The following is a 23,051-nucleotide window of genomic DNA, read 5'->3' as shown; positions in this document are numbered from 1 at the left end:
GAGCTTGACACTATCCAAGATAAAATAGCCCACTTCATGGATCATAGAATCCCTACAGTGTGGAAACAGTCCCTTTGGCGCAACAAGTCCACACCAACCCATCCCCCATAACTAATCTACACATTACTGAACACTACAGACAATTTAGCATGGCCAGTCCACCTACCTACACATATTTGGACTGTAGGAGGAAATCCCACGCAGACACAGGGAGAATGTGCAAACTCCACGCAGACAGTTGCATGAGGGTGGAGTTAAACCTGGGTCCCTGGCACTATGAGGCAGCAGTGCTAGCCACTGAGCCACCATTCCATCCTTGATTGACACTAGTTCCAGAAACACTCCCTTCACCACCGACGCTCTGTAAAAGTGTGTGTTCACTTCAGAAATTCACCAAGGCTCCTTGGACAGCATCTTTCAAACCCAAGAGCATTGCCACCTGGGAGGCTAGGGCAGATATTCATGGGAACACCACCTATCATCTTACTTGGAAATAATTTGCTGTACTTTCACATTACATCTTGGGGCAAAGAGCAGACTGACAATTGCAATGTCAAAAATTTCCCATTGTCAAAAAACAATGATTTCATGGTCCAGCAAACTGCACTACCACATTGAGCCTAAATTAGTAATAAATAGTAGTAATTAGTAATAAATAGTAATAAATAACATTCAAAACTTAGATTAAATTTCTTACTCCAGGTTCACTAAATAATGGTTTGATATTCACTACATAGGTCAGCAATGGCTTGTCCATGCAACTGAAGAGATCTGACTGATTTCACATTCTGAACATTTCTATCAGCACTTATCTATTTGAGAGAGAGAGTGCATCAGTGTGTGAGATGTGACTTCCTTGATGTTTACATCGATCACCATTTGAACATTTCTAAACGAGTTCAGACTCATTTTGTGAATTTGTATTAGCTAAATCTGAAAGACTAGGACCTTTCAAATGCAGTTGGTATCCTGCAGGGTCCATCCATCAAAAACAAACGAGCCACATGGAAAGTGGTGATAGAGGAGAGATGGCAGGTTATGTTTCAAACAGCCAATAGATTTGATTGAAATTCATTTTTCTTTTCATAGGTTGGGAAAGGATTTGGAGAATAAATTTACTTAGCAAGGAAAATATTTATTTTATCCGAAAAACAGCATCCAAGATAAAATAGCCCATGGATCATAGAATCCCTACAGTGTGGAAACAGATCCTTTGGCCCAACAAGACCACACCAACCCATCCCCCTATAACCCACCCAATCTACACATCACTGAACACTATGGGCAATTTAGCGTGGCCAATCCACCTACCTGAGACACAAGAATTTATTTAGATTAGCCTCATTAAGTCTTACGGCTCATTGTGTCCAACAGTGTATGATGTTCACTGGAATGAGGCAGATTTCTATTAGCATCAGGGTTTATAATCACATAAAAGAATCAATTTAAAATACTTTGAATAAGACTTATTTGAATCACAAGATGCTATGTTGTTTCAGTGCCAGATGACAGATCAGGGTATCTGAAGAAAGTGCTACATTTGTTGTGTGTTTGCGTTGTTTATCCTTATTTCTTTATTGTAATAAAGCACTCATAATCAAACCTGAAGTATATATTTCCTCAGTGTGAGCAAGACTGATTGGCAGTCCATACCTGTTCCAGTGGCAAAATGACACCCTGCTAGCCTTGCAGTCTGCTGGATCCAATTGCTGTAGGCAATCATGAAGCCAGTCTGGATTTACTCGTATCGATGCATGGAACTTGGATTATCACATTTAATGATGGGACTACAAAAATGAACGCTTAGGTGTACTGATTGGATTGAAATATTAACATGATTTTCTGTGTATTTGCATTATTAAAATACTATTTTAAATTTCAACATCAAAATACTTCTAATAATACATTTCCATTAAATTCTTTACACTGTTTAGCACGAAGCTGTAGATTGGGCTCTGATTATCTACAAGGAGAATATGGCTATGGAAGTCACCTAATGTCAGGTAAATTTAATTCAGAATTCTATTATGAAAACATTTTTAGAATGTGAACCCAGATAACAGGTGCATTATAAGTACTCAAACATGAAATGACCACATGTAAAAAAATGTTTATAAAATATTTTACTTTGCAACTTTCCATCAAAATCTTTAAACCTACGTATGGTTGAATGCTTGCCACTAATTAAACTTACTGGGCCATACATATTTCGAATAGTAGAAAAATTAAAATGGAAAAACTAACTACTTTTTTTGTGATCAGAGATAATGGGAACTGCAGATGCTGGAGAATCCAAGATAACAAAGTGTGAAGCTGGATGAACACGGCAGGCCAAGCAGCATCTTAGGAGCACAAAAGCTGACGTTTCGGGCCTAGACCCTTCATCAAAGGTTTTTTCTGATGAAGGGTCTAGGCCTGAAACGTCAGCTTTTGTGCCCCTAAGATGCTGCTTGGTCTGCTGTGTTCATCCAGCCGCACAATTTGTTACCTTTACTTTTTTTTGTGTTTGTAATAGGTGTAGTCATATTCATAAGACAATGTAAATCATTGCTCCCTTTTTGTGGGGTAACATCACAAAATTAAACTCTTAAAATATTTGCTTCAAAACATCTTTTTTCTTCAATATTAACTTTAGTGTTATTTATTTATGTAACAGATCCTGTACTAGAGTATTGTTTACCTATTTCTTGCAGGTTTTGCATGTTGTAATGTAGAATAAAGGTTAAAATGAGATAATAAAGCTGCATTATTGAACTGTGATAATGGGAACTGCAGATGCTGGAGAATCCCAGATAATAAAATGTGAGATAATAAAATGTGAGGCTGGATGAACACAGCAGGCCCAGCAGCATCTCAAGAGCACAAAAGGTGACGTTTGGGCCTAGGTCCTTCATCAGAGAGGGGGTGGGGTGAGGGTTCTGGAATAAATAGGGAGAGAGGGGGAGGCGGACTGAAGATGGAGAGAAAAGAAGATAGGTGGAGAGGAGAGTATAGGTGGGGAGGTAGGGAGGGGATAGGTCAGTCCAGGGAAGACGGACAGGTCAAGGAGGTGGGATGAGGTTAGTAGGTAGGAGATGGAGGTGCAGCTTGGGGTGGGAGGAAGGGATGGGTGAGAGGAAGAACAGGTTAGGGAGGCAGAGACAGGATGGACTGGTTTTGGGATGCAGAAGGGTGGAGGGGAAGAGCTGGGCTGGTTGTGTGGTGCAGTGGGGGGACGGGACTAACTGGGCTGGTTTTGGGATGCGGTGGGGGAAGGGGAGATTTTGAAGCTTGTGAAGTCCACATTGATACCATTGGGCTGCAGGGTTCCCAAGCGGAATATGAGTTGCTGTTCCTGCAACCTTCGGGTGGCATCATTGTGGCACTGCAGGAGGCACATGAGGGACATGTCATCTAAAGAATGGGAGAGGGAGTGGAAATGGTTAGCGACTGAGAGGTGCAGTTGTTTATTGCGAACCGAGCGGAGGTGTTCTGCAAAGCGGTCCCCAAGCCTCCGCTTGGTTTCCCCAATGTAGAGGAAGCCACACCGGGTACAATGGATGCAGTATACCACATTGGCAGATGTGCAGGTGAACCTCTGCTTAATATGGAAAGTCATCTTGGGGCCTGGGATAGGGGTGAGGGAGGAGACGTTGGGGCAAGTGTAGCATTTCCTGCAGTTGCAGGGGAAGGTGCCGGGTGTGGTGGGGTTGGAGGGCAGTGTGGAGCGAACAAGGGAGTCACGGAGAGAGTGGTCTCTCTGGAAAGCAGACAAGGGTGGGGATGGAAAAATGTCTTGGGTGGTGGGGTCGGATTGTAGATGGCGGAAGTGTCGGAGGATGATGCGTTGTATCCGGAGATTGGTGGGGTGGAGGGTGAGAACGAGGGGGATCCTCTTTGGGCGGTTGCCGCGGGGGCGGGGTGTGAGGGATGTGTTGTGGGAAATGCGGGAGACGCGGTCAAGGGCATTCTCGATCACTGTGGGGGGAAAGTTGCGGTCCTTGAAGAACTTGGACATTGGGATGTACGGGAGTGGAATGCCTCATCGTGGGAGCAGATGCGGCGGAGGCGGAGGAATTGGGAATAGGGAATGGAATTTTTGCAGGAGGGTGGGTGGGAGGAGGTGTATTCTAGGTAGCTGTGGGAGTCGGTGGGCTTGAAATGGACATCAGTTACAAGCTGGTTGCCTGAGATGGAGACTGAGAGGTCCAGGAAGGTGAGGGATGTGCTGGAGATGGCCCAGGTGAACTGAAAATTGGGGTGGAAGGTTTTGGTGAAGTGGATGAACTGTTCGAGCTCCTCTGGGGAGCAAGATACAGTCATCAATGTAACGGAGGAAGAGGTGGGGTTTGGGGCCTGTGTAGGTGCGGAAGAGGGACTGTTCCACATAACCTACAAAGAGGCAGGCTTAGCTGGGGCCCATGCGGGTGCCCATGGCCACCCCCTTTGTCTGTAGGAAGTGGGAGGAATCGAAAGAGAAGTTGTTGAGGGTGAGGACGAGTTCGGCTAGGCGAATGAGGGTGTCGGTGGAGGGGGACTGGTCGGGCCTGCGGGACAGGAAGAAGCGGAGGGCCTTGAGGTCATGTGCATGCGGTATACAGGTGTATAGGGACTGGACGTCCATGGTGAAAATGAGGTGTTGGGGGCCAGGGAATAGGAAGCCCTGGAGGAGGTGGAGGGCGTGGGTGGTGTCACGGACGTAGGTAGGGAGTTCCTGGACCAAAGGGGAGAAAATGGAGTCCAGATAGGTGGAGATGAGTTCGGTGGGGCAGGAACAGGCTGAGACAATGGGTCGACCAGGGCAGGCAGGTTTGTGGATTTTGGGAAGGAGATAGAAACGGGCCATGTGGGTTTGGGGAACAATGAGGTTGGAGGCTGTGGGTGGGAGGTCTCCTGAGGTGATGAGGTCATGAATGGTGTTGGAGATGATGGTTTGGTGCTCGAGGGTGGGGTCATGCTCGAGGGGGTGGTAGGAGGTGGTGTCGGAGAGTTGGCGTTTGGCCTCGGCGGTGTAGACGTCAGTGCGCGATACTACCACTGCGCCACCCTTGTCTGCGGGTTTGATGGTGAGGTTGGGGTTGGAGCGGAGGGAGCGGAGGGCTGCCCGTTCTGCAGGGGAGAGGTTGGAGTGGGTGAGAGGGGTGGAGAGGTTGAGGCGGTTAATGTCTCGACGGCAGTTGGAGGTGAAGAGGTCGAGGGAAGGTAGGAGGCCTGGGGGTGGTGTCCAGGAGGAGGACTTGTGTTGGAAGCGGACGAACGGGTCAGTGGAGGGAGGGTTAGGTTCCTGGTTGAAGAAGTAAGCGTAGAGGCGAACGCGGCGAACAAACCGTTCTATGTCCAACTGTGACTGGTATTCATTGATGTGTGGTTATAGGGGGACAAAGGTGAGCCCCTTGCTGAGGACTGACTGTTCGTCCTCAGTCAGTGAGAGGTCTGGGGGGATGGTGAAGATACGGCAGGGCTCAGTGTGGCTGTCTTCTCTGGGATTGCTGGCTGTGGAGGTTGTGGGCGGAGCGATAAGGTCATCAGCCGTGGGCAGGGTTCCGTCGGCGTCGGCCGTGGGCGGGATGTCCATTTCAAGCCCACCGACTCCCACAGCTACCTAGAATACACCTCCTCCCACCCACCCTCCTGCAAAAATTCCATCCCCTATTCCCAATTCCTCCGCCTCCGCCGCATCTGCTCCCACGATGAGGCATTCCACTCCCGCACATCCCAGATGTCCAAGTTCTTCAAGGACCGCAACTTTCCCCCAACAGTGGTCGAGCACGCCCTTGACCGCGTCTCCCGCATTTCCCGCAACACATCCCTCACACCCCGCCCCCGCCACAACCGCCCTAAGAGGACCCCCCTCGTTCTCACACACCACCCCACCAACCTCCGGATACAACGCATCATCCTCCGACACTTCCGCCATCTACAATCCGACCCCGCCACCCAAGACATTTTTCCATCCCCACCCCTGTCTGCTTTCCGGAGAGACCACTCTCTCCGTGACTCCCTTGTTCGCTCCACACTGCCCTCCAACCCCACCACACCCGGTACCTTCCCCTGCAACTGCAGGAAATGCTACACTTGCCCCAACATCTCCTCCCTCACCCCTATCCCAGGCCCCAAGATGACTTTCCATATTAAGCAGAGGTTCACCTGCACATCTGCCAATGTGGTATACTGCATCCATTGTACCCGGTGTGGCTTCCTCTACATTGGGGAAACCAAGCGGAGGCTTGGGGACCGCTTTGCAGAACACCTCCGCTCGGTTCGCAGTAAACAACTGCACCTCCCAGTCGCTAACCATCTCCACTCCCCCTCCCATTCTTTAGATGACATGTCCCTCATGGGCCTCCTGCAGTGCCACAATGATGCCACCCGAAGGTTGCAGGAACAGCAACTCATATTCCGCTTGGGAACCCTGCAGCCCAATGGTATCAATGTGGACTTCACAAGCTTCAAAATCTCCCCTTCCCCCACCGCATCCCAAAACCAGCCCAGCTCGTCCCCTCCCCGCACTGCACCACACAACCAGCCCAGCTCTTCCCCTCCACCCTTCTGCATCCCAAAACCAGTCCAACCTGTCTCTGCCTCACTAACCTGTTCTTCCTCTCACCCATCCCTTCCTCCCACCCCAAGCTGCACCTCCATCTCCTACCTACTAACCTCATCCCACCTCCTTGACCTGTCCGTCTTCCCTGGACTGACCTATCCCCTCCCTACCTCCCCACCTATACTCTCCTCTCCACCTATCTTCTTTTCTCTCCATCTTCAGTCCGCCTCCCCCTCTCTCCCTATTTATTCCAGAACCCTCACCCCATCCCTCTCTCTGATGAAGGGTCTAGGCCCGAAACGTCAGCTTTTGTGCTCCTGAGATGCTGCTTGGCCTGCTGTGTTCATCCAGCCTCTCATTTTATTATCTTGCATTATTGAACTGATCATTTCACTTGCTGAGTATTCCCTCCTGCTTAATGTTCTCAATGTGTGAGTAAAACCTGTTGGCAGAAGCTTTCAGGATTATGAGGAAGCCTGTAGTGCCTGGCTGACATCCAAATAAATTCAGTTAGACCCCCGAAATGGGAATGACTACTTTCAGAAAACAATACAACAGCCAAGTATTTCCAATTTATTTTGTTTCAACTTCTAATTAATAGTTCTCTTATGGATTCAATATTTTCTTTAGCAACTACTTTAGAAATGGGTCAGAATTAACTCAACTTTTCCTGCAATATTTTAGTCAGTGTTCCACATTAAACACATTTCTGGAAATGCAATCTCAGTTTTACCATATTGGGTGAAATTTTGCCACTTGATGTTAAAGTGTTTTGTCGCATGAGATTAATAATGTCTGGTTTGCTGATGCTCAGAGTGACTTCTTTCATACAATCTTCTGCTCTTCATGCCATTAGTTATACAACTGGGCACTTTGGTTCCTGTTTCATGGAATCAAATGGCAGGAAAGGCAGAAATGTTTGCCTCTGCCAGAGCTTTCTGCGATCCATAATGCTGATGCCATATTTAAAGTCCAGTTGCATAACACTCAGACACTACAAGCTAGAAACAACACCTCACACTTGGCCATACTTGACCATTTTCATTGATGGCATCGTGCAGAAAAGCTCACTCCCTACTTTGTGGGCATAAATCTGGATCTGCTGGTGGATGAAGGTGGTGGAGAGGAGGGTCCTCCTTTTTCCTCTGGGCTGCCAGAGGAGGACATACATCGGACCCAGCCTGGATACAGACAGTGGCCTGTGTCAGCAATCTGTCACTGGTTAAAAGGAGCACCATTCAGGGCCGGAAGAAGATTAAAGATCATTTGTGTTCTATAAGGGTGAATGCCACCATCATCTTCCCTATGCTTCCTCACACTGACATGTTTAGCCGAACTCTAATTCTGCCATTGTACACACACATCTCACCAAGGCTGCTGGAATAGAATTCTCACTATTTCATGCATGATGTCCACTTTACAATCTTTGCCAACCTCTTCTTCCTGCGCTATTAGCCTTTCCTACCCTCTTCATTTCTCACTGTCTCATAGAGAACACCTCACTACCCATCCTGCTCACCTGTCACAAGTACTGCTTTTCCATCCATTTCCATCACACTCAAGATCTTTCATTGTCTCATTGCAGGAAGCCCTGGCCCATCCAAGACTGGGGCAGAGCAGTCGATATCAAGGTCCTTAATCGTTACAAGGAGAAAACTTCCAATCTGGCCAGAGAAGAGCATGGCCACTTGTGTAGAAACAGGGAGATCTCATTGATCAACCAACACAGTAACCTTCATTGTATTACACTGTGTTGTTTTCCCAGGAATGCCAGGGTTAACTTTTCCTTCATTTACACGATCAATTCCCTCTCTTTTTTTAAAAAGCAGGTGCAAATAGCATTAAGTGAGCCTCTGCCAGGAAGAGGCCATACTGAAAACGCTCAGTTCGGCCTTTGAGGAAGAAGCCCCTGAACCTTCAGAGGATGGATTGGAATGGCTTTCATCTGCATTCTGCAATAACTCAGAGACTTTCACATTTGGGCCTTCTCTATCTAGATTAACCTTGGCACATGGTTAGCACAATGAGGACATTTCTTAACAGCTTGCCAAGGAAGGAGCAGGTCAGGTCTCCAAGTCTCGGAGACCTATCTGAGATCAGGCACCTGCTCGAACTCAGGCAGAATGTGACCCCATGGTCTTGGCCATTAATGACTTTGCAAAATGCTTGCACATGCAGGAACAGCCGGCATGTTGGTCAGAGGCTGTCAGAAAACTGGAGCACATGGCAGTCTCCATGGAGAAGTTGAAGACTATCATGAGAACCAGTCTAGCCCACGCAGAGTCTCTTTTATATATGTACAGATGTGCACTCCATCAATCTAGCCATGAGAGTGCAAAAACTTGGCAAGCATTGTAAGACCATAAGAAATAGGAACAGGAATAGGCTGAGATTGGAGACATGTTAGTCAGCCCAGTTGGTTTGGTTGCAAACATTTCATCGCCCTGCTAGGTAACATTGTTAGTGCCCGTCTGGTGAAGCATTGGTGTTCTGTCCCACCTGTTATGTATATGCCTCGGTCTGTTGGGGTAGTTCATTATTTCTGGCTTGTTTCTCAGTGGCTTGAATTAGACCCTGTGAACAATGAGTTTGTTGATGGAGCTCCTGTTGGATTACCAGGCCAACGGGAATTCCCTGGTATGTCTCTGTTTGGCTTGTGCAATTATTGATGTGCTGTCCCAGCCCAAATTGTATCGCTCATTGTCTGTGTGTACTGAGACAAGTGAGAACTGGTTGTGTCTCTTGGTAGCTGGTTGGTGTTCATGTGTCTGTATTGTTAATTTTAGATTAGATTTATGATTAGATTCCCTACAGTGTGGAAACAGGCCCTTCAGCCCAACAAGTCCACACCACCTCTTGAAGCATCCCACCCAGACCCATCCCCATGTGACCCACACACCCCTGAACACCACGGGCAATTTAGCACGGCCAATTCACCTAACCTGCACATCTTTGCACTGTGGGAGGAAACCAGAGCACCCTGAGGAAACCCACGCAGACACGGGGAGAATGTGCAAACTCCACACAGTCGCCTGAGGTGGGAATCGAACCCGGGTCCCTGGTGCTGTGAGACTGCAGTGCTAACCACTGAGCAACCGTGCCGCCCCTAAATTTTCTTTCAGTTTGGCCCATTTAGTGTTTCTCACAGTCCTTGCATGGTAATTGGTCTATTACCCCAGTTTTGCTGGTTTTGGGTATGGGATCCATTACGTTCATCAGTAGCTGTCATAGGGTGGTTGTCAGTTTGTGGACTACTCTGATACCTAGGGGTCGAGTAGTCTTGTAGTCATCTCTGAAAGGTCCTTGATGTACGGTAGGGTGATCAGTAAGTCTGTTCGTATTGTGTCTTCCTGTTGTGGTATGTCTTTGAGGTAATGGCAGATTGTGCTTTTTGGGTATCCATGTCTTTTAGAGATTCTGTATAAGTCCTTCTGTTCTGCTTTGTGTAGTCCTGGGTTGCTGCCATGCGTTGTGGCTCATTTAAGTAGTGTCCTAATACAGCTCCATTTTTAGGCGTTGGGGTGGTTGCTCGTGTGATTGAGTATCTGGTCCATATATAAGGTATTTCTTTATATGCTAGTCTGGAGTTCCCCGGTGTTTTTGGGTTCTATCATTATGTCCAGGAAAGGTAGTTGGTTGCTATTCTCTCTTGCTCTCATGAATTTTCTCACAGTAAGGATGTTGCTTATGTGTCAGTGGGTATCTATTAATTTTGTACATTTAATAGTTACAAAGGTGTAATCTACATATTGGACCAAAAGTTTGGGTTGTATAGAGGAGAGTGCTGTCCATTCTAACCTTTATATTACTGCTTCTGCAATCAGTCCTGGTATTGTGGATCTCATTGGTGTTCTGTTGATTTGTTTGTATATGCTGTCATTGAAGTTGAAGTAGGTTGTGAGGCACAGATCTAGTAGTTTCATGGTGGTGTCCTTATTGTTAGTGTCCTGGATTTCCTGCTTACTTGATTCATCCAGTAGTATGGCAATTGTCTCTTTGGCTAGGTCAATGTTTATGGATGTAAATAGAACAAGGAACAAAGAAAATTACAGCACAGGAGCAGGGCCTTCAACCCTCCAAGCCTGCGCGCATCGAGATCCTCTGTGTAAACCTGTCACCTATTTTCTAAGTATCTGTAACCCTTTACTCCCTGCCCATCCATGTACCTGTCCATATACATCTTAAAAGACAGTATTGTGTCTGCATCTACCACCTCCGTTGGCAACATGTTCCAGGCACCCACCACGCTCTGGGTAAAGAACTTTCCACGCATATCTCCCTTAAACTTTCCTCCTCTCACTTTGAACTCATGACCCCTAGTAATTGAGTCCCCCACTCTGGAAAAAAGCTTCTTGCTATCCTCCTTGTCTATACCCCTCATGATTTTGTAGATCTCAGTCAGGTCCCCCCCTCAATCTCCGTCTTTCTAATGAAAATAATCCTAATCTACTCAACCTTTCTTCATTGCGAGCGCCCTCCATACCAGGCAACATCCTGGTGAACCTCCTCTGCACCCTCTCCAAAGCATCCACATCCTTTTGGTAATGTGGTGACCAGAACTGTATGCAGTACTCTAAATGTGGCCGAACCAAAGCCTTATACAACTGTAAAATGATCTGCCAACTCTTGTACTCAATACCCTGTCCGATGAAGCATAGCATGCCGTATGCCTCCTTGACCACTCAATTGACCTGCGTGGCCACCTTCAGGATACAATGGACCTGAACACCCAGAACTCTCTGTGCATCAGTTTTCCCCAGGGCTTTGCAATTTACAGTATAGTTTGCTCTTGCATTAGATCTTCCAAAATGCATCACCTCGCATTTGCCTGGATTGAACTCCATCTGCCATTTATCTGCCCAACTCTCCAATCTATCTATATACTGTTCTAATCTCTGACAGTCCCCTTCACTATCTGCTACTCATCTGAAAACTTGCTAATCAGACCACCTATACCTTCCTCCTAATCATTTACGTGCATCACAAACAACAGTGGTCCCAGCACAGATCCCTGTGGAACACCACTGGTCACAGTTCTCCAATTTGAGAAACCCCCTTCCACTACTACTCTCTGTCTCCTGTTGCCTAGCCGGTTTTTTATCCATCTAGCTAGCACACCCAGGACTTCATGCGACTTCACTTTCTTCATGAGCCTTCCACGGGGAACCTTATCAAACACCTTACTGAAGTACATGTATATGACATCTACAGCCTTTCCCTCATCAATCAATTTTGTCACATCCTCAAAGACATGACCTTCGCTGCACAAAACCATGTTGTCTATCACTGAAAAGCCCATTTTATTCCAAACGGGAATAGATCCTATCCCTCAGTATCTTCTCCAGCAGCTTCCCTACCACTGACGTCAGGCTCACCAGTTAATAATTACCTGGATTATCCCTGCAACCCTTTTTAAACAAGAGGACAACATTAGCAATTCTCCAGTCCTCCGGGACCTCACCCGTGTTTAAGGATGCTGCAAAGATATCTGTTAAGGCCCCGGCTATTTCCTCTCTCACTTCCCTCAACAAGCTGGGATAGATCCATCCGAACCTGGGGACTTGTCCACTTTAATGCCTTTTAGGATGCCCAACACTTCCCCTCTCCTTGTGCTGACTTGACCTAGAGTAATCAAACATTTATCCCTAGCCTCAACATCCGTCATGTCCCTCTCCTTGGTGAATACCGATGCAAAGTACTCATTAAGAACGTCACTGATTTTCTCTGACTCAATGCATAGCGCTGTCACGTAAAAGGATATTGTCATCTCGTCCTCTTCCACCCTGGTGTCCTTGATGATGTTGAGAAATTCTTGGGAGGGGTGGATGGAGTGGGTAGTGTTGACCACTAAGTATTTCAATTTCTGTGGTTGTGCTTTGGCAAGTCTATATGGAGGTGCAATTGGCAATGAGGGGACTCCCAGTTTGTGTATGTTGGGGAGTCTGTAGAATCAGGGTGTGTTGGATCTCTCTGGCTTCATTTTTTGGTAGTCTATCTTGCTGATGTCTCCTGAGTTGTGTAGTTTCTTCAGGGTTATTGTAATCCAGTTTCCTAACTGCGTTGTCAGTTCTATCGCCATCTGTTGGTAGATGTTGGTATCTACTAGTAGTGCACTAGCTTTTTTGATGTGTTGGGTTCTATTGAGGATTACTATTATGCATCCTTTGTCCACCAGTAAGTTTACAATGTTCCTATCTTTCTTGAGTTTTTCCAGGACTTGCCTCTTCTCTGTGTTGAATGTGTTCCACTTTCTTTTTCTACTCAGTGTTGGGACTTTCGTCTGTCTGATGATCTGTTGTTCTTTAATGTTGATTCCGGTGCCACCAGGAAGTCAGTCCTTTTGGTGTCTCCACAGTTAAAATTCAGTCCATGTACTTGGGCGATCTTCTCAGTGTCTAAAAGTGGTCAGTCCGAGATGTTAATCCATGAATCTGTGTTGTCCATGTCATTGATGTGGGTGATTTTGGACAGTTTTTCTTGAAGGGCTATTCTTTTCTTTGTTCTCGTCTTTTGTTGTTATATGTTGATGGCCTGACCCAGTGTTGATGTCCATTCCAGTTCGGTTGCTTTGGAGCACAGAATTTTTTGGCGCGTAATTTCCTGCTTGTATTTGTGAAGGTGGCTGTGGGCATCGTTGATCATAATTCTTATCATTCGGCACCCATTCTGTTCAGCTGTCCTCTGTGCCTGTGAATTATTGACTGGTGGTTTATATTTAAGCTTTGTGGCAGTACCTGATTTCTGAGGCATTCTTTATAGGAAGTATAGTTGTTTGCAGATCACGTTCAGTCAGATGGCATTTGTTTCCCATCTGTGGACTAGTTTGAAGGGGCTGTGCCCATAGGTATTTAAAATTTTTGAGAAGATTAGTAGCTCGGGCTGTGGGTGAGGTTGTAGACTTGCTCGCTGAGCCAGTATGTTTGGTTGCAAATGTTTTGTCACCCTGCTAGGTAACATTGTCATGCGCCTCTGGTAAAGTGTCGGTGTTCTGTCCCACATGTAATTTATATGCCTCAGTTAGCTAGTGTGGTTGGTATTACTTCCGGTTTTGTTTCTTAGTGATTTGTACACAGGGTCTAATTCAATGTGTTTGCTGATGGAGCTTCGGTTGTTATACCAGGCCTCCAGTAAATCCCTGACATCTCTTTGTTTGGCTTATGCAGTTATGGATGTGTTGTCACTGTTGAATTCGTGTCACTCGTTGTTGGAGAGTAGTGAGACAAGTGAACATTGGTCGTGGCTCTTGGTGGCTGGTTGGTGTTCATGTATCTGAATTGTCAATTTTCTTCCGGTTTGGCCCATGTAGTGTTTCTCACAGTTGTTGCATGCTAATTTGTATATTACCCCAGTTTTACTGGTTTTGGGTGTGGGATTCTTTATATTTGTCAGTAGCTGTCATAGGGTGGTTGTCGGTATGTGGGTTACCCTGATATCTATCGGTCTGAATAGTCTTGTGGTCATCTCTGAAATGTCCTCGATGTATGATCTGGTGATTAGAGGGTCTGGTCGTGTTGTGTTTTCCTGTTGTGGTCTGTCTTGGAGGTAGCGGTGGATTGTGCTTTTCAGGTATCCATTTCTATTGGAGACTCCATATAAGTTCTACTGTGCTGCTTTGTGTAGTTCCAGCTTGATGAGCATGTCGACATCTTCATCTACAACCCGATCTACAAATCTTCTTGAAAACTTTAAACAGGAATGTGCCGTTCAGCCTTTTGACCTGCTGTGTGATTCAACAGGAATATGGTTGATCTGGCTTTCCTCATGTCCACTTTCCAGCCCTTTCATCATAATCTTTAATTTTCCCCTACTGGTCGAGAACCTACCTATCTCAGACTTTAATTTACACAAGGACTCTGCCTCCACAACTCTCTGTGGGAATGAGTTCCAAAGACACTCAACCTTTGGAGGGAAGAAACACCTCCTCATCTCAGTCTTAAATTGGGGCTCCTTCATTCAGGGACCATGCTTCCCAGTCTCTCCCAGGAAGGGAAACACCCTTTCAGCACTTATCATGTCAAGCCCCTTAAGAATTCCTATATGTTTCAATGGGATAGGGTCATAGAGTTGTATAGCATGGAAATACACCCTTTGGTCTAACACATCCATGCTGACTAGATATCCTAAATGAATCTAGTCCCATTTGCCAGCATTTGGCCCATATCCCTCTAAACCCTTTCTATTTGTATACCTATCCAGATGCCTTTTAAATGTTGTAGTTGTATAAATCTCCATCACCTCCTCTGGCAGCTCATTCCATGTATTACAAAGTTTCCCCTTAAGCCCCTTTTATATCTTTGCCCTCTCATATGGCCAAATTCCAAATTAGGAATTGAATTTTAGATCACCTCTTTATTGTTCTAAATTCCAGTGAGTAGAGTCTCAACCTGTTTAGCCTTTGCTCGTAAGACAATCCCTGCATACCAGGGATCATCCTGGTGAATCTTCTCTGAACTGCTTGCCCGTAAACAAGGGGATCCAACCTGCTCACAATACTCCAGATGTGGTCTCAGCAACATCTACTATAGTTGCAGTAAGACTTCTGTACTTTTACACACCAATCCCCTTAAAATAAGGGCCAACATCCCATTAGCCTTCCTGATCACCTGCTGCACCTGTGTGCTAGCTTTCTGTGCTTTGTGCACAAATACACCCAAGTCCCTTTGTGTTGCAGCTTTCTGCAGTTTTCTCCATTTAAATAACACACTGTCTTTTTGTTCTCCCTTTCAAAATGAAAATCTTCACATTTTCCACATTATACTCCATTTGCCAATTTTTTGCCGATTTACTTATCAAACTTAGCTGTTTATATCCTCTTTGCAACTTGCCTTTCCACTTATTTTTGTGCTGTTTGCAAATTAGCCTCAGTTCATTCACTTTGTTTCTCCAAGTCATGAATAAAGATTGTAAACAGTTGCAGTCCCAACACTGATCCCTGTGGAACCCCACTGATCACAGGTCACCAGCCTGAAAAAGAACTTATCCTGATTCGCTGTTTCCTGCCAATGAGCCAATTTTCTATTCATGCCAGTATGCTACCTCCAACTGGGCTGTTATCTTATGACTTAATCTTTTGTGAGATGCTTTATTAAACCACCCCTGGAGGTCCAACACAACTAGTGGTTCTCCTCTGTTGAACCTGTTTGAGACTTGCTTGAAAATTGCAAATAATAAATTAATAAGCCAGGCATGAGTCCCCTTTCATGACTCTGGTTTGGTTACAGTCCTTAATTGCACAGTTCAGGAATCCTTGACATCTGAGACTATTTGCTACTAGAGTTGGTTGCTCATGAATGATTAAAATGTTTTTCCAGGTGATTGCCAAGTCTGGAGATGTTGAAGTTGAGGAAAGTGAGCCTACCTCTGGAGAGGCACTGTCAGACCTGGCTCAGTTGCACCCAAGTGAGAGAGATGAGCAGCCTCCTCAGACATCTCAAGGATGAAAGAAGTTGAAATGGCCAAGAATTTCTCATCTCTTGCAAGCAATGGACTCCTTGACTGCAGATACCTTCAGACTTTAGGAGTCTCTGAACTGTGACTTTTAAGGACTGCAGCCAAGGCACAATACTTTCATGTGGATAACACTGAGGCTAAACACAATGTGTGGGCTTGTGCTAAGGCCTGGCTTGCACACACCATTCCACACTTGCACCCATCCTTATGAGTGAGAGTATGGATTAGTAATGATTCTACATCCCCTCAAGGAAAGATTTATTCCGGGTATCAGCTTTTCAAGAGAGTGTATGACCATTCAATGCTGGCAGCTCACATGTTCACTCTCCTTCATAGTGTGATATTCTGCCAAAAACAGCTGCGTGGAGAATTGCCTCTCGCAGATTCAGTGCTACCCTTTAGGATGCTCAGGCATTTCAGGGCAGCTTAGCAGTCCTCACAAATGTGGAAGGATTACCAATCAAAAAGAGATTGCTCAGGATTACTCTCAACTAGCTGGTTATGATGAGAGACTTCATACCACAACATTTGAATGTGATATGCTGAATGAAATCTTAAGACCTACCTAACAATAGCACCGGCAATGTTAGTTCAAGCTCTTATATCAATGATGAAAATGATCAAAGATCCACATGGCTTATGAGCTAAATGACAATTTGCATGCACAAATCTTATTTTTTGTTGTTCTGTATTTCATTGATGCTTTGATTCCACTATTTATAATGAACAAATGAAAGTACACAGCCTTCAAATTACAAAAATTTTCATTATGTAGGTGAAAGCTCAAGACAATATGAAGCAGCAATATACGTCAATGAAATTCAGCAGGAAGGAAGCAGAAGACAATCACCAGGTTATGAGGCCTTTTCCAGAGAACATCAGTTCATCAGCGATGATCAGGGTAATTCAGTACTAAAGCTGTAGGACTGGGGATCAGAGTTTTCAATGAAAATAATTGATTCATAAAGATGCACATTTTTCTTAAGATCTAAAACTGATTCAAGATAATTGATTCGTTGTCCTTTACTGAAAATGTTTCAACTGCATACAGTTTTGTGCTGACCTTTGTTAATGATAGGATTGACGACATACAAAATACATACTTTTAACTTCAGAGATGTGCCATGTCATTGAAATTCTTACCACAAAGATTATTGACTGTTTTATTGAATAACACAAAACATCCCTGTAGATTGATCTGTGGTAGAAATTTTTGATATGCGGTACATCAGCATGTGTTTGGGTTTTGCTTCAACTTGTGCCAAATTATATCGTAGATATATCATTTATATAATATTGAATATTTTTTATTATCTTAGTATGAAATAACATAAGACATGGTTAAAATCAACATAGTATCTTTCATAAAACCACATATTCAGTGATTGACTATGGGGCATTTCAAGACCAGGAGGATCCATTTTTAAGGTGAGCAGAGAGAGATTTTAAAAAGATATGAGGGGCTTTTTTTTACACAGAGTGTGGTTAGCATGTAGAATGAACATCCAGAGGAAATGGTGGATGTGGCTATAATTACAATGCTAAAAAACATTTGGCTAAGTACATGAATAAGAAAGATTTAGAGGGATATGGGCCAGGAACAGGCAGGTGGAATGACTCTATGACTCATCTGCACAACAAAACTTTGCATCCATGTATAGCCAACGGAATATTTTGTCCTTTGGCTAAATATTGATTTTTGTCCAATTGTGCCCACAGTTCCATTTACAGTCATCTTTCAACTACCTAGATACTAAGTTCTGGAATTCCCTGTCTAAATGTCTCTTCCTGTCATCCTTTCTGTGTCCTTTAAAAATATTGCTGAAGCTCCTGGAGCATTTTAGCACATTAGAGATTTGTGTGACTGCAATTTCTTGTTGACTACTTGATGTAATAGGACTCCTGGTTTGCATTTATACCTTAGGCTGCTGGTGGATTCAGGTTGGTACCTCATCTGCTACCAGGCTCAGTGCCCCATTCAAATTGAAATTTGGTGGGACCAGGGCTGGAAATGGAACAGGTCCAGATTACTCACTCACCTGCTTTGTTTCCACTATTGGGGAGTGTTGAAACACTCTCCCCGTTCGCCATCTTTTAGTAAATAGCTCTGAACCTGTGGAAAAGAATAAGTGTAGTTGAAAGAGACTCCAAAAAGGACAAAAGAGCTCCAATATGACTATTTTGGATTAATGAGGACTATTGTACAGGATAAATTTTATCTGAGAATGCTATAAAGATTACTTTTTATGATTTTCTCAAGGACATAAGAACCTTATCCAAAAGGAAGTAGAAGTTTCTACAATATGTATACTTGTTAGAGCTCCCTCCAAATGGAGATCACAATGATTTCAGATGAAACCTTTAATGGGGCAGCACATAGACAAACACTGATGTGTAGGTACGCCAAGATGCTTGGTACATTTCCAAGCCTGCCACAGAGACTACGATCATGGAGCAGGACACTTCCAAAATGGCATGGGCATCGTGCTGAGCTTGGAGCCCATATTTTCCACTCTCAAAATGATGGTCAGGTCAATGTCAACAGTGGCAGACCATAAGAACATAGGACCATAAAATATAGGAACATACGCAGATCTGTTTGGCCCGTTAAATCTGTCCCATCATTCAGTGGGATGATGACTGATCTGACATTCCTCAAGCCCATTTTCCTGCACTTTCCCCATAATCCTTGATGGCATTTGTTCGATGCCCATTGTTACTGTCTCCATTGCAGCTCAGGCAGAAACCAGGAAACATCTTACTGCTTCAATGGAAACTCTGACTAATGCTGTGGGAGCCATGTATGTCGCCATGTGGGCTGCTATTATGCCTGCAGATCTCAGTGCTCAATACTTTCAGGTTCTCATAGCAGTCCAGAAATGTGCCTTTCAATAGATTATGTGGATTGTTGAGGAACCCTGGGAATGGATGGGAAAGGGGAATAGTGGACTAGTGATGGTGAAAGGATGAAGCCCTAAGACAAATGAAGTTCTTTAAACAAAGTACCATTCCCTCCGAGCATAAATGAATGTGTTTCCTGTTATGAGATGCTCTTAGTGATTTTATGGTCCTTAACTCTTCATAATCCCTGGTTTCTTCAGTGTTCACCAGTAGATCACTTGTAGATAACCCAAAAGCAGACGTATTTTTCAGCCTAGTACAGCTGTGTTTTTTTTGATACTTTGATTCCAGTTGTGAAAATGAAAAAATGATAATACACAACCTTTAAGCTACAATAATTTTCATTATGCAGGTGAAAATGGAAGACAACATGAGGCAGCTGCATACATCAACGAAAATCAGCAAGAAGAAGGAAGAATACAATCACCAGGTTATGAGGCCTGTTCCAGAGAATATCAGTATATCGAAAGTGTTCAGGGTAATTCAACACTAAAGCTGTAGAACTGGACAATTGATATAGGCAATCAGATATTTCCTTCTTTGGCTGAATGCTATTTTTTATTCAATTATGCTCACAGCTCACCATTCATAGCTTCTTACAGGTCCGAGGTACTATGCTCTGGAATTCCCTGTCTAAACTATTCCTCTGTCATCCTCGCTGTGTCCTTTAAAGGTGTTGCTGAAGGTCCTGGAGTAATTTAGCACATTAGAGATTTGTGTGACTGCAGCTTATTGTTGAATACTTGATGTAGTAGGGCCCTGGTTTGCATTTATTGCTAAAACCTGGGTTAGGGTGGTACCTCATCTGCTGCCAGACTTAGTGCCATTCTGTTTGAAATTTGGTGGGGCCAGGGCTGGAAATGGAACATACTTTATTCCCACCAGTGGGAATGGCCTCCCATAACCCACTTTTCATTAAGTAGAAACAAATTTTTGAAAATTAGTATGTGTAGTTGAAGGAGAAAGTGACTCCAATATAGAAAATGGAACTCTAGTTATTTCTTAACAATTTGTTCACTCGTGGGATGTGGGCGCCACTGAATGGCTGGCATTTGTTGCCCATAAAACCCAAAAGAATTGTGGATGAAGTGTCACCAGACCCGAAACGTTAACTCTGATTTTGTTCTTCACAGATACAGTCAGACTTGTTGACCTTTTCCATCAACTTCTGTTTTTGTTGCTCATCCCTATTTGCCCTTGAGAAGGTGGTGATGAACTATCTTCTTGAACTACTGCAGTTCATGGGCTGTAGGTACATCGTCTTGGGCGGGGAGTTCCAGGAACATGACAAATTACACTGAAGGAGCAGTGATATATTTCTAAGTTAGGGTGGCATGTAGCTTTGCGGGAGCTTGCAGGTGGTTGTGTTCCCAAGCATCTGCTATCCTTATCCTTGAGATGGTATTGGTCATAGGTTTGGAAGGTGTTGTTGAAGGATCTTTGGCGAATTTCTGCAATTCATCTTATAGATGAGACTCACTGTTGCTATTGTGCATCAGTGGTGGTGGGAGTGGATGTTTGTAGATGTCATGCCAATCAAGTAGACTGTTTTATTCTGAATGGTGTCAAGCTTCCTGAGCGTTGTTGGGGTTGCACTCATCCTGGTAACTGGGGAGTGTTCCATCACACTCCTGACTTGTGCCTTATGGATGGTGGACAGACTTTGGGGAGTAAGGAGGTGAGCTGCAGTATTTCTAGCCTCTGACCCCCTGTTGTAGCCACTGCATTTATATGCCTCATCCAGTTCTATTTCTGGTCAATGGTAAACCATAGGATGTTGATAGTGATGATATTGCCATTGTGTATCAAGGGATGGCGGTTAGATTGTCTCTTATTATTGACAGTCATTGTTTGATATTTGTGTGGCACAAATATTACTTGCTATTTGTCAGCCCTAGCCTGATCTTGCTACATTTAGATGTGGACTGCCTCAGTGTTTGAGGAGTTGTGAATAATGCTGAATGTTGTCATCATCCCCACTTCTGACCATATGATGGAGGGAAGGTCACTGATGAAGCAGTTGAAGGTGGTTGTGTCTAGCATGCTACCCTGAGGAAATCATGCTGAGATGATTGACCTTTAACAACCGCAGCCATCTTTCTGTGTGCACGTGTGACTCTAACCAGTGGAGCTAATTTCTATTTACTCCAGTTTTGCTAGGTTCCTTGATGCTGCACTCAGTTAAATGCGGCTTCGATGTCAAGGGCAGTCACTCTCACCTCACCTCTAAAATTCAGCTCCTTTGTCCACGTTTGAACCTAGACTGTAATGAGATTAGGAGCTGAGTAGCCCTTGCAGAATACAAACTGGGCATCGCTGAGCAGGTTATTGCTGAGCATATGTTGCTTGATTGCACCATTGTTTTACAGCTTCCATCCCGTTACTGATGATCGAGAGTAGACTGAATGAATTGTCAGGGATCATATCTTATTTGCAATATTATATTTGCAATATCTTGTGTCTCCAACAATTTATTGGTATCACATGGAGTGAATTGAATTGGCTGAAGACTGGCATCTATGATATTGGGAACCTCTGGAGGAAGACGAAGTGGATCATCCACTCAGCACCTCTGGCTGAAGATTGTTGCAAATACTTCAGCCTTATCTTTTGCACTGATTTGATGGTTCTCCAATCATTGAGGATGGGGATGTTTGTGGAACCACCTCTTCCTGTGTGTTGTTTAATCGTCTACCACCATGCATGACTGGATCTTAATTGTTGGTAGTGAGATCATTTAGGTCTGTCTATCATTTGCTGCCTATGCTGTTTGGTATGCAAATAGTGCTGTTTTGCATGGAAATAGTCCTGTTTTGCAGCTTCGCCAGGTTCAAATCTTATTTTTAGGTATGCCTGGTGCTGCCCTGTTTTCCTTCTTGTTGGTTTCCTCAGCACCTGCTGCTGACCCAATCTAGCAGCTATGTCCTTTAGGATCTGATAAGCTTGATCAGTAGTGCTATGCAGAGCAACTCCTGATGATATACTTTAAAATCACTCATTCTGCAGTCTTGTCATCCCCAGTGCTTCTTCCAAGTATTGTGCAACATGGAGGAGGTTTCCTTGCCCATGTTTGACCTAAAGCCATGAGACTTCATCATGTCTGCAGTTAATGTTGAGAACTCTCAAGGCAAATCTCCTCCTGATGCTATACCAGTGTGCAGCCACATCAACTGGATCTGTCCTGCCGGTGGGATGGGGCATATCCAAGGATGGCGTTAGTGGTGTCTAAGACATTGTAAGGTATGATTCCATGAGTATGACTGTGTTAGGCTGTTGCTTGACTATTTTGTGAGACAAATCTTCCAATTTTGGCACTAGCTCCCAGATGTGAGTAAGGATGACTTCACAGGGTCGTCAGCAATGTTTTTACAGTTGTCTTTTCCAATGGCCAGGTCGATACCTGGTTGTCTGCGCAATTTCATTTCATTTCATACGTGGCTGTATTTTATATTAATGAATACTTTTTATTTAAGAATGTAACTAAATTGCTCTTTATGGTTTTTAAGGAGTTAAGAACTCATCCAAGAAACATGTTGAACTGTCTACAATACTTGAACTTGAAAGATCGCTTTCCAATAATGGAGGTATTTAAGAAGGAAAGTTGACTTTTTGTTAAAGATTTCTCAATAATGTGGTAACAAAGTATGGGGCTGGATGAACACAGCAGGCCAAGCAGCATCATAGGAGCACAAAAGCTGACGTTTCGGGCCTAGACCCTTTTTTTCTGATGAAGGGTCTAGGCTCAAAACATCAGTTTTTGTGCACCTAAGATGCTGCTTGGCCCGTTGTGTTCATCCAGCTCCACACTTTGTTATCTTGGATTCTCCAGCATCTGCAGTTCCCATTATCTCTGATCTCAATAATGTGGCGTTACATTTAGCAGAAATGGCCTGTGCTTCATATTCCTCACTACTGCAAAGAAGCAAGTACCCTTTTAAATATGGAATTCATCTTTCTGATAATGAAGGTATTTTCATTGTTAAGCTAATCATAGAATGATATACATATTGGGAATTCTTCAGTCAAAAATCCACACACACACTGAAAATGCCTATCATTGCCTTGCACCCCAATGCGGAAAGTTCAGAAGTGAATATGAGCGAGGTCATGGAGAGATTTAAAGATGATAGAGAGGAATTTACTTCAATGCATTATGAAGTGTAGCAAGTGTAAATTA

The 23,051-nt window shown here is 44.3% G+C and overlaps 1 protein-coding gene across 1 annotated transcript in view; it reads left to right on the top strand.

Moving 5' to 3' along the window:
- The window catches only part of LOC125459609 (uncharacterized), a 40,925-nt gene extending 18,459 nt beyond the window's left edge, over positions 1–22,466 (top strand). Inside the window, exons 4-7 of the mRNA XM_059650647.1 lie at positions 1,935–2,003; positions 16,749–16,874; positions 19,227–19,352; positions 22,381–22,466. Of these exons, the coding sequence (XP_059506630.1) occupies positions 1,935–2,003; positions 16,749–16,874; positions 19,227–19,352; positions 22,381–22,466 (407 nt within the window). The remainder of the gene's footprint in view (positions 1–1,934; positions 2,004–16,748; positions 16,875–19,226; positions 19,353–22,380) is intronic.
- The last annotated feature ends 585 nt before the right edge of the window (positions 22,467–23,051 follow it).

The sequence above is a fragment of the Stegostoma tigrinum genome, chromosome 1, assembly GCF_030684315.1.
Source record: "Stegostoma tigrinum isolate sSteTig4 chromosome 1, sSteTig4.hap1, whole genome shotgun sequence".
In the NCBI taxonomy this organism is placed as follows: domain Eukaryota; kingdom Metazoa; phylum Chordata; class Chondrichthyes; order Orectolobiformes; family Stegostomatidae; genus Stegostoma; species Stegostoma tigrinum.
The sequence above is the reverse complement of the archived record's forward strand: the minus strand, read 5'-3'. Positions and strand labels throughout refer to the sequence as shown.